The sequence below is a fragment of the Choloepus didactylus genome, chromosome 2 (assembly GCF_015220235.1).
Source record: "Choloepus didactylus isolate mChoDid1 chromosome 2, mChoDid1.pri, whole genome shotgun sequence".
Taxonomy (NCBI): Eukaryota; Metazoa; Chordata; class Mammalia; order Pilosa; family Megalonychidae; genus Choloepus; species Choloepus didactylus.
The window spans coordinates 95,052,296-95,064,992 of record NC_051308.1 but is presented as its reverse complement, the minus strand read 5'-3'; the positions used below and the strand labels follow the sequence as shown (position 1 = coordinate 95,064,992).

The following is a 12,697-nucleotide window of genomic DNA, read 5'->3' as shown; positions in this document are numbered from 1 at the left end:
TAATATGCTTCCATTAATTGTAATAAAGGCAATAGACCAAAGCTAAATGTCTATAAGAGGGTATTCCAGTTTGCTAATGCTGCCAGAATGCAAAATACCAGAAATGGATTGGCTTTTCTAAAGGGGGTTTATTTGGTTACAAAGTTACAGTCTTAAAGCCATGAAGTGTCCAAGGTAAGGCATCAACAATAGGGTACCTTCACTGGAGAAAGGCCATTGACATCCAGGAAACCTCTCTTAGCTGGGAAGGCATGTAGCCGGCATCTGCTTGCTCCCAGGTTGCATTTCAAAATGGCATTCTCCAAAATGTCTCTCTTGGCTGTAGTTTCTCCAAATACTAGTGTCAGCTTTCAACAGCCATCTTCAAATTGTGTCTCTCAGCTGCAGCTAGCTCCTCCTGTATGAGCTCTTATATGGGGCTCTAGTAAACTAATCAAGGCCCACACTGAATGGGTGGGGGCTGCACCTCCATGGAAATTATCTAATCAGAGTTATCACTTACAGTTGGGTGGGTCACATCTTCATGGAAACATCCTAATCCAAATGTTCCAACCTAATCAACACTAATACATCTGCCCCCACAAGATTGCATCAAAGAACATGGCTTTTCCTGGGGGACATAATATAGCCAAACCAACACAGAGGGGGATATAAAGGAGAGGTTTGGGACTCTTAGAGTTGGTGTTCTTGTCTGATGTTTTATTGTATTTTATTTTTATTTCATTTTTTCTTGTGTTGCTTTTTAGTTGTCTTTTTTTTTTTTTCTTTTTTTCGTATCTTCCTCTTTCTTCGTGGAAGAAATGGAAATGTTCTTATATAGATAGTGGTGGTGAATGCGTAACTATGTGATTATACAGGGAACCACTGACTGTTTACTTAGGATGGAATGTACGTTGTGTGAATAAAACTGTCTAAAAAATAAACAGAGGGATACAAGTGCTGGAGAAAATGTGGAGAAAGAGCTGTAGCTAATCACCATTGCTGGGGAAGTAGAATGGGGTAGCCAATCTGGAGGGCAGTGTGGTGGTTCCACAGGAAGCTAAGCATGGGGTTGCCATATGGTCTTCCAAATTTGTTACTAGGTATATACTTGTAAGAACTGAAAAGAGGGACATGAATGGACATTCGCACAGCAGGGTTTATGGTGTCAGTATTCACAATTTGCAGTGGATGGAGGTGGCCTAAGGGTACACAGACTGATGAATGGAATGGTGAACTGTGGTGTATACATGCAATGGAATATTGAGCTGCTACAAGGAGTGAAGTTCTGAGGTGAATGGAGATTGAGGACAGTATGCTGCATGAAATAGGCAAGAAATGAAAAGAAAAACATTATAATGCCCCACTAATATGGACTAACTATAATGTGCAAACTTTGAGAATTGAATCTGAAAGCATAGGTTATCAGGGGAAGCCTTATTGTAAAGATTCCCAGACTGTAAACTCTTAACAGCAGTTAGACTTATTCCTGAGTTATAATGATTATTTCTAAATTCTGAGATGCTGAGTTCTTTGTGTACGATCTGTTCAGTCCCTGGAACTGTGGATATCTCTGTGACACCTGAGACTCAGAGCCAGAGTCCGGCAGCTATGAAAGTCAGCATTACCCCATAAAGCAAATGTTAAAGAGTCTGAAAAAAGAGATCAGACTGCAATTAGAGATATAAAGGAAATGGACTTGGTTAGGATCAACATAAACTAGACTAAAGGATAAAGTATGATATTGACAGTGTTTTTAAAACTTCAACTTCTTTGTGAGACCAAAGGAAAAGATACTTATTTGGTGCAAAATCAATATTTTATTGTTACACACTATATAATTTAACTTGTATGGCAAGTTTATTCAAACAACATAATTACATGGAACATTGAATAGGGAGTGAAATTTGGTTGGTTTCTACAGGTTAGTGTGAAGCCCCAATACATCCCAGAGTAATCTGGGCAGAGAATAAAAATGTATTTGCAAAGCCCCCTTGAGGGACTGGGGGAAAACGTGGAAATATTAAATTTCCCCACCTGGGGAATTAATGATATTCTCACAAGCATTGGGGGCTACCAATTTAGAAGGCTAAGCCCTCGATCTTGGGGCTTGCCCTTATAAAGTTTGTTACTGCAAAGGAGAGGCTTAGCCTACTTAAAATTGTGCCTAAGAGTCACCCCCAGTGAACCTCTTTTGTTGCTCAGATTTAGCCTCTCTCTCTAAGCCAACTCTACAGGCAAATTCACTGCTCTCTCCCCTACATGGGACATGACTCCCAGGGGTATAAATCTCCCTGGAAAGATGGGACACGGCTCATGGGAATGAGGTTGGTGGTCCTGGTATTGTGGGATTGAGAAAATCTTCTTGGACCAAAAGGGGGAAGACAAATGAAACAAAGTTTCAGTGGCTGAGTGATCTCAAATAGAATTCAGAGGTCATTCTGGAGGTTATTCTTATGCATTATACAGATATTCCTTTTTAGTTTTTAGTGTATTGGAATAGCTAGAAGGAAATACCTGAAACTGTTGAACTGCAACCCACTAGTACTCTTGAAGATGACTGTATAACTATATAGCTTACACTGTGTGACCACGTGGTTGTGAGATCTTTGTGACTCCCACTCCCTTTATCCAGTGTATGGACAGATGAATAGAAAAATCAGGACAAAAGTAAATGAATAATAGGGAGGGATGGGAAGTTGGGATGTTTTGGGTGTTCTTTTTTACTTTAACTTTTATTCTTACTCTTTTCTGTGTTAATGAAAATGTTCAAAAATTGACTGTGGTGATGAATGCACAACTATATAATGGTACTGTGAACAACTGATTGTACACCATGGATGATTGTACAGTATGTGAATAAATGTCAATAAAATTGAATTTAAAAAAAGAGATAACATGTATGTTAATATGTACAGATGTATATATGTGTATATGACTCAGATATTATACCAATATATTAATAGGGATTGTATACAGATGGTGACATTACAGATGAATTTTACTCTTTATGTACATATATTTCCCAAATTTCCAAAAAAGACTAAGTAGTCTTACTATATTTCTACAAGGGAATAAGTCAAATGTATGTATATGTATAAACATACATATGTATATATAAGCTTATATAAGTTAAATATATGTATTGTATAAATATATATGCATATATTTAAGCTTATATAACAGAGAAAACAGGGAATAAAACTTCCATATATAAGAGAACCCTAAAGCTATTATATATGAACATGGAAATACATTTTAAAGAATATAGAAATATGAGGAAGGCACAGCACACAAGATAAGTCAGGAGAGATAACAACAGAAACTTAATAAGGCAAAGTGCCTAGTATCACAAAATAGACATGGATTGAGCACTGTATTTTAATAGCTACAATTTCCCACAACTCATTAACAGAAAATATTAAATAACAACAGCTTTTGGAAATGAATATTTTGATAGTTTTTGCAGGAAAGTGAATGTATGGTTTAAGTATTGGAGATATTCCTGGAGAATAAGACATTTGAATCTTATTTCACCATCAAGAAAGGTACTAGGTGAAAATCACAGTAGAAAATATCATAATATCCATGTAGAAACCAACACACACACCCATCCGGAACATGCAGCTCTGCTTGCCACACCTAAGAGAAGATTTTACAGAAAAAGAAAAGATCTCAAAACAGGAAATTAAATTATTAGAAAAAGGCAAGTATAAGGGGAGAAATTAGGAGTCTCTGATCTTCAAAGACAAGAGCAGGACAGAAAAATATTTTCCCAAGTCCATAAGATCATAATTTCACAGACAGGGTGAAAACAGGCACTGAAAGATTTAAGTTTAGGTAAACTAAAGTTTCAATAAGTCAAATCCAAGGAAAGCTAAATATTTTGATGGAACAGAGAAAAGGCATTGTGATGGTTAGGTTCATGTGTCAACTTGGCCAGGTGATAGTGTCCAGGTGTCTGGTCAAGCAAGCACTGGCCTAACCATTACTGCAAGGACATTTGTGGCTGGTTAATAAACCAGAAGGCTGGTTTATTAAATCATCAGTCAATTGACTGCACCTGTGACTGATTACATCAACAAAGAGCGTGCCTTCCACAATGAAAATTCAATCAGCTGGATTTAATCCAATCAATTGAAGGCTTTTAAGGGAGAAAGAGAGAGAACCTTCTTCAGCTAGCCAGTGAAGCGTTTCCTGAGGAGTTCATCCAACACCTTCATCAGAGTTGCCAGTTTGCTGCCTGTCCTATGGAATTTGGACTTGTGCACCCCCACAGTTGTGTGAGACACTTCTATAAAATCTTATATTTACAGATATCTCTTGTTGGTTCTGTTTCCCTAGAGAACCCTAATACATGCATGAAATGCATTATCCCATTGCATTTAGAATAAAATCCCAAATGCTTTCCAAGTTCCATTGCCTCAATGTTCCCTGACTCCTGCCTCCTCTCAGATCTCTTTTCCTCCTGTCTTCCCTCTCATTTCCTAGGTTCCAGCCACATCGACTTCTTCGTGTTCTTCCAAAAGCCTCTGCATTAGGTCTCACCTCTGCCTGAAATGCTCTGCCCCTCAATCTCCATGTGGCCAACTCCTTTTATCATTGAGATCTCAGCTTAAGTCACTTCCTTCTGGAGATCTTCCCAGATAGTCCTACCTAAGGCTACTTGCTCTTGGAACCACCCATTATTGCATTACCTACCTTAATTTTCCTCATAGCACTTACCACATTTATACATGATATGACCTCCCCCATTTATTTGTTTACATATAGAGTGTCTCCCCAACCAAGAAAAAAATGAATTAAAAAATTACTTGATTGAGGAGGAGTTGGGTCAGAACACCCTATTTTATTACATATTTCCATTTCACCTTGTAATTTTCCTTTTATAACCCAACTTACACATATAATTTATTTTCCAATATCAATTTTACTCTATAAACTCAATGGGGTTGGGGTCATTGTGTAAATCCAATAATCAATGTATAGCCAGTGCCTGTTATACAGACAGCACTCAAGAAATACTTGTTTCAATGGAAGAATAATTGGAGAATAAGAAAGACAATATGGGGGATGAAAAAGGAGAAGAAAATAAATTTAAAAAAAAGAAAGAGCTACATGTAGTGAGGAAAAATTAGGGTGTTATTAGCCAGTTGCCATTCAGTTTTGCAAATACTACTGGTTTCTGTTAAAGCAGAATGTAACAGGCTCTAGACTACATTCCTAATATTTATAGGAAAAATAGATTTCTTTTAAGTTTTAGATTTCTAATTTAGGATCTATAGCTTCTAATTCATTTCTACATTTCCAGTTAGCAGTTACAGAAACAAAAGGAATTCTGGACAAACTAGAAACAGGTACTGAAACAGTAAAGCTATTTAGAAGAAACTGTAGATAAATGTTTAAAACCAGAAAACATTTCATGGAATAAAATCCTATTCTTTTTAAATAATCATGGAATCACCTTCAAAAGTTCTCTTAAAACAGCAATAACCACAAAGCCCTTATCAATATAACTTCTTAAAAACTAAAATTCATATTGCTATGGAAACACTGTGATGTCGAAAAGAAAAAAAAAACTGCAGTTATGATCAAATTCTATACAAACTCTCAAATCTGCATGTGAGTGAGCATGTGTTCACATATGTACACACACACACACACACATCCTGGAAGAATCCAGCGCATGCTCATCCTCTTAACTGCAGATTTGAATTAGGTGGCTTTTTACAAAAGGAAATGATTGAAATGCCTTCATTTTGCTTTGGTCTTAGAGTAAGGAAATCCTGTTTGATACATGAAATACAGAAGATAAAAGTGTCATAAAGCTTCTTTGTTCCCTTAGATTCTCCTCCTAGTTCACTTGCCTAGGTTTTCAATATGCTCTTTGCTACCTTGAACATTTCCTTCCTCTCAAGTGCTCAAAGTCCCCTTTCCTTTTTTTCCCTTTGGTCAAAAAGTCTGGAAATTTTTACTTTCTTGGGACTAAATAGGTCACCAATATACTATTTCTGCAACACAGTACACAATTCTACAGTGAAAAAAAGTCAGCAGAAACACAGAAAATTTGCTTATCTAGAAGTGGGAGGGGACCCTTTTTTTCTACTGAACCAGCTGGCTGCCATTTCTGCTCATCTTTACCGTCCTGCCATCACTCATGTCTAATTAACCACCGTCTTTCACCTGGGTATTCAAGAGTTATCTAACTGCTCTCCCTGAATCCAGTGTGATTCCCTTCTCTTCCATTCCCTTCACTAACACCAGAATGATTTTTAAAATTCAAATTTGATCACATCATTCCCAAAGAAAATCTTTCATTGTTTCCCCATTACCTATAAGATAAAATCCAAGGTCCTTTCCTGCCCTGTGATATCCACCTCCCCTTCCTCCTCAGCCTCAGCACAGTCTACTCTCCTCTTTGTTCTCTCCTCCCCATGATCCAGCCGCAGAAGCTGATTGTAACTCTTCACATTCAACCTAGACCACTCCCATCTTGGTCCTAAATGAACTGGTCCCTCTGTCCCAAATAATTCCCCTTCCCCCCTTTACCTAGGTAACTCCCACATTTCCATCAATCACTTCCTCATAGAACACACACACCAACACACTCATCTCCCAGTAAGGATTAGGTTTGATCTTGTTATAAAATGCTCTCATTGTACCCCGTAATTCTCCTTTGCAGCACTTATCACAATTACCATTAATCAGAATATTTTTCTTTACTGATAGTTTATAAACACCAGGAGACCTATGATCACGTCTGTCTTGTTCAGCATTATAATCCCAGTCTCAGCACACTAGGCACACAGTAGGAACTCAATTTGTTGCCTGAAAGGATGAATCATTAATCCATTCTGGAAACTGGCAACCCAGAGTGTAAATTCCTTAAGGGAGGATCCCTTGGTTCTTTATCCTGTTGTGTTGTATAGCTTAGTGGGCAAGTGTGAATCTGTATGAAAATAAATGTCCTGGGCCAGATATTAACTTACGTCTGTTAGAGCCCAACTTAAATATTGTCCAGGATGGGCAGGGGAAATAAGAAAGAAGGAAAAGTTATCTTTGGAAGATAGGCTTAAGAACTGAGAGCAAAAGATCCCAGGAGCCATATTAACAGAAATCTTATCCAAGATAGCTTGAAGACTCCTTCCTGGGATAGAAAGTGAGACTTTACCTGACAAGGGAAGGTGAGGTCATAATCAGAAGGATCACAGAGTACAAGTCCCATATAAGATCAGGGATCATATGGGAGAATGGGAAGCAAATTTAGCCCAATAGAGTGTGAAGAGCTTTGCAGCAAGAGGTTCAGACTGAATCCAGGGATGGGGAGTATTCGAACTAGGACACAATATTCACTTACTTGCAGAACATGCTTTGAAGACATGAGTGTTGACTTAAAGGAGCCATTTGGGGCTGGACTTCATTCACTATGATTTCCTTGATTTCTTCAGCTAGAATTCCTCTCTCTTTCTCTAAAGACCAAGAAAGATCTGTGTGCACCTCTCTTGTTGCACTCAGCACATTTCTGTCTCAGATTAGAGTTGTTTCTTGGATTGTCCTTGCTGGCCTGGGAGTGTTCTGAGGCCCTTTCTAACTCATATTTATATCTCCTCACCATCACAAGGAGAATCACACTGTTTGGCATTTGGTTCACGGAAAATTGAATTGCAATCTCTCCCTCCTATTTCACTGACTTATTGTAAGGTTGTATAAGATAAATAATATACAAACAATTTCATAAACTGAAGCATGTTCTACAAATACTAGCATTACCTATATCTCATGCTGCATATTATTTAATATCCAAGCCCCCACATGCTTACATGAGACAGAAATCTAGTCTTTCTCCCTCCAATGGAGGCACCTTTATGGTCTGTTCAGGTATCCTAGGAAGACTTTTTTAGTTCAATGGGTCCATCCTGGTAGCCCTCACAAACTGCTAAAACTAGAAAGCCTGGACAACCAAATGTCCAAGGCTATAAAAACTCTTGCCCAGGAACCATTGCTGTTCATGAAACATTGTTCTGTTCCTTACTGCTATTGCCACTATGATTGATCCCAATGATAGTTCTTCAGAGTGTGTAGGAGACACTCCTTTTTTACAGTTCAATGTATGGCTATGAATAATCCTTGCTAAAAACGGCCTAGCCCCCAAACTTCATACATATTTGTCAGTTCTTTTTATTTGGATACATAGAGTTATTTCCCAGCAGGCATGGGGTCAGAAAGAGTTTCAGCATCATCCACACATAATCCTTCTCTCCAATAGTTTACACTTGTGGGTTAGGTCAAGTTCACTATTCCAAACTCTCTCTTCCCTGATGTTGAATTATATTTATAGAGACCTTTGTACTCATCTGCCACACAGCAAGGCCATACAGTTTCATGGGATGCTTTAATAATTTTGAACCACAAGGAAAAGGGTCAACTTCTTTATTATTACCCTCTTAGGATGACCCTGTGGTTTGAAGCATGTTGTTCCAACAATTCTCCATGAATCTCCTAATTGCAACCAATAGAGTTTAAGCCCATAAGCCCCATAAAACGCTCCATCCAGAACAATGGCTTAGTACTTTGTTTCAGTTTGCTAAAGCTGCCAGAATGCAATGTACCAGAAATGGATTGGCTTTTACAAAGGAGATTTATTAGGTTAAAAATTTACAGTTCTAAGGCCATAAAAGTGTCCAAACTAAAGCATCAACAAGAGGATACCTTCAATGAAGAAAGGCCAATGGCATCCGGAACACTTCCGTCAGCTGGGAAGGCATGTGGCTGGCGTCTGCTGGTCCTTTACTCCTGGGTTGCCTTGCTTTTGGCTTCTGATTCCAGTGGCTTTCTCTTTAAGCATCTGTGGGTTCTCACTTAGCTTCATTGGAGCAAACTCTGGGCTTCATCTCTTAGCTTAGCATCTCCAAACATCTTTTTGTCTGCATCTCCAATCATCTGAGTCTGTATCAGCTCTAAGCACTCCCGAGCACACACTTGCTCTCTCACCCTGAGCTTTCTTAAGGACTCCAGTAAACTAATTAAGACCCACCTTGAATGGGTGGTATCACATCTCCATGGAAACAACCTAATCAAAAGATCCCACCCACAATAGGTCTGCCCCCACAAGAGTGGATTAAAAAAACATAGTCTTTATGGAATACATAACAGATTCAAACAGCACATACTTGTTTTTTATTTATGTAATGAAAGAAACAAATCTACTATTTTTCTAAATACAAAGAAGAGATGCCCCAAAGGTGAGCTGAGGCATCCACTGCCAGAAAATAAACATACCACAATTCTATGAATTGGTACTCCAACTTCAAAACATACCACCTTCACTAAGTATTTTATTATGTATGAATATTAAGGCTTTTTGAGTTGTTTTTATTATATTTGGCACTTAAGAAACAACAAATGAATAATGACGAAATCATAACACTGATGAAAACAGTGATGTGATTAGTTTGGGTCTCATGTAATTTATTCTAGAGCACCCATTCATTCAATGCCATTTAATAAACAGTCACCCTGTATTTATTTAGCAACTATCATGTACCACACTTGTTTCTCTTACCCCCTCCAATCCATTCTCCTCAAAGCAAAAAAAAAAGTAATCTTTTTTAAAAATAAATATGATCTTAGAAGAAAAGAATAAGACCTGAGCCCCCACTGCAAGGCTCTGCAGGTTCTGGCTCCTGTCCACCTCTCCAGCCCTGTGCTGAACCACAATGTCCTATAATCACATCGTGGCCTTCAAACTTCACATGAAATAGTCCCTCATCATTTGGTTATCTCACATTCATTCCTTAGAGCAGTACTGTCCAACGGAACCATCTGCAATGATGGAAATGGTCTGGATTTGCACTGTCTAACCTTGAAGCCAGTAGCCACAGGTGGTTATTGAACCCTTGAAATGTGGTTAGTGCAACTAAGGAATTAAATTTTAAGCTTTATTTCAGTTTAATTAATTTAAATTTAAATAGCCACATGTGGCTAGTGGCTCTTGAACAGCACAATTCTAGAATTCCATTCAAATGCCTTTCTGTGCTCTCTAGTTATAGGTAGATATGTTAGCCCTGTACCTTTCAATCATAGGACTTATCACAGAAGTTACATAGCATATTCATATGCTTATTTGCTTATTTTCTATTTCCCCCACTAGTCAGCATTTTCCATGAGGTCAGGAGTCAGGTCTATTTTGTTCAATATTGAACTTTAGAGCCCAGTACAGTGTCTGTCATACAGTAAGCAATTAAAAAAAAAAAAAAAAAGAACAATTTTGAGACATTTGAACTTCAAGGTAGTTCTTTCTCATTATCCCAACTTGAATTTGTGTCCAGAACCTAACTCTAATGTTGAAAGCTACAACTGCAACAAAGTAGATACAGACAGAGGGTAACCAGATAATTCAATTGCAGTGATCAGGAAAACACACCAATAGAGAACCTCCATTTTCAGCTCCATTTTAAGCTACTTCTACACAGAGACCTCAGATGGAGACCACGTAGCCTTTGCTACAATACATATACCAGTGGCTAGACTGAACATAGAAGAGAGATATCCATTTCTCTCTCTTTTTCCTAAAGGCTCACTCTTTCTCATAAATGATTGACAGCAATTGATCAAATGTAGAGAGAGAGATCTGGATGCAGAAATAAACTTTAAAATACTATTCCAAGCAAATTTAGGCTTCTGTTAAATTAAAAGCTTTTTCTTCTACACAATAAAAAAAATTGTCAACAGGTCAAAGGACAAATAAGACAAACTATATGCTTTGAGATTCCAACTATTCTCTCTCTTAAAATATATACTGTTCAAACTACACTGTATCTTGAACTCTGTGTATTATGACTCAGAGTAAGAAATATATTTTATATCATAACCCAGTACAATGCACACAACACTCATAGAATTTGAAACAAAAGTTTCATGAAATGGAAGTTATCCCTACTACATGCACTACAAAATAGTAAATTCCTCTTTTATGTTCTCAAGTTTGAGCAGCCATGTCTAGAAAGCAACTGGAGTTATGTCTTAGCATGCCAGAACTGAAAATTGAAATTTAGTGGTGAAAGTACAGGTGTTGGTAGACGCCCATGAGTGTGGATAAAGTCACCCAAGGAAAATATACAGACTAGGAAATGAAAGTGATTGTGAAGTAAATACCAGAGAATGGCATTTAAAAAGCAGGCAAACTCAGTGAAAAAGAATGAAGCATGAATTTCAGTTGTCACAGAGGATTAAAAAAAAAATACATTTTGAGAAACAATAATTGAATTTGGCTCTTAAAGGGCCACTAGAGACTTAAGCCAGAGTAACTTCATCAAAGCCATTAGAGAGGAAGCCAGACAACCAGTGCTGAGGATGAAAGGGAAAGGGAAAGAGTTGATGCAAGTGAAAATACTATGCTGTCAAGCAATTTACTGACAGATAGCTGGGAGGATTGGGCAATAACCAGATAAACAAAGGATGGGGGAAGTACTTTTGTTTTTTTTCATTTTCTTAAGATGTATGATTTAAGCACTGAGAAGTAACTGGAGAGAAAGAGGCTGAAAGTATAGGAAAGAAAAAAAGAGATAGCTGGAAGCAAAATATCTCCTAAAGGATGGGAGGGAATGAGATTAAGAGCAAAGACAGACACATCTCTTTCTTTGAACCAAGAATGCAAGAGTAAAGGATGGGGAAAATACAGATAAATGGGAAGGATGGGGGACATGAGGTTAAGGCACTGCCTATGAGACTCTGTCTTCTGCTTAGAAAGGGGGGGGGGGGGACAGAGATTGTAAAGTGGTGAAGATTTGAAAGGGCTCTGCAAGAAAGTGGCAGTGGCAGACCGGAATAACTAAAAGGACAGCGGAATAGTAACAGGTAAAGAAGAGGTTGTGAGCTGGGCTCTTGCTAAATTCATAGCGATTTCCTAGGCCAACCATTTCTCTACCCTCCAGCGTGTTATTCATAGTAAGTGCTTAAAAGATTAATTAACTAGAACCCTGATGTTCTCAAACCTGTGGGTGAGTTTAAATCACTATTAGGCTTTTCTTAAAATGCAAATACCCAACCCCAGTCCTACTCATTCAGAATTTTGGGGAATGAAGATCAGGCAAGTGAAGTTTCAAGATCTCCAAGTGGTTCTCAGGGGCTTTCCTGTTAAGAAGCATGGACCGAGAACGTTCATCATCTGGATAGAAGAGAGCTGATCCAAAGTGCAGATATTATTACAGCCTTTAGACAGGATGGGGGACAGTGCTCTGCCACTTGGAAGAGCAAAGGCTTCAAAATCTTACGGAAAGTCGTAGCAGTGTTGAGATAATCACGTTGACCACCAGAGCATACTCTGAATGAAGCGCTTTAACGTGAAGCTGAGAGTTTGAAAAACGCAATGCTTTAAATGCCTGTTCGAAATAATTTCTCATTTTAGGCTCTTAGTCCCTAAACTTTCTGTCATATTACTCTAGTGGCTTAGCAGTACCAGTGAAATTCACGGTGCATTTTCCTATTCACCAGTGGAATAGGGAAAGCAAGATTACAGGGACAGCCCCTGGTAAGGCGGAAAGTGATAACCGGGACCCTGGAACCGTTGTTCTGGCCTCACCCGTCACTCACCATAGTCTCAGGACCTCAGCACAAGGAACCAGGATTCTGCAACAGGAAGACGCCCCTGACGACACTATCACCCGGTTACTCTGGTAACCGAGCTCCGCCCACTGACGAACACTGCGTGAAACGCCAC

General features: G+C 38.5%; 1 protein-coding gene across 5 annotated transcripts in view; it reads right to left on the bottom strand.

The window, feature by feature from the left end:
• NME7 (NME/NM23 family member 7) overlaps positions 1-12,697 on the bottom strand; it is a 241,593-nt gene that overhangs the window by 225,404 nt on the left and 3,492 nt on the right. For 2 of the 5 annotated variants that reach the window (XM_037825404.1, XM_037825405.1), the window contains exon 1: positions 12,571-12,662. The exons of 1 other annotated variant lie outside the window; for it this stretch is intronic. In XM_037825404.1, coding sequence (XP_037681332.1) covers positions 12,571-12,573 — 3 coding nt within the window. In that variant the 5' untranslated portion in view covers positions 12,574-12,662. Of the gene's footprint in view, positions 1-12,570; positions 12,663-12,697 lie in introns of those variants that run through there. 2 more of the 5 variants (XM_037825406.1, XM_037825407.1) reach the window with 2 other exon arrangements.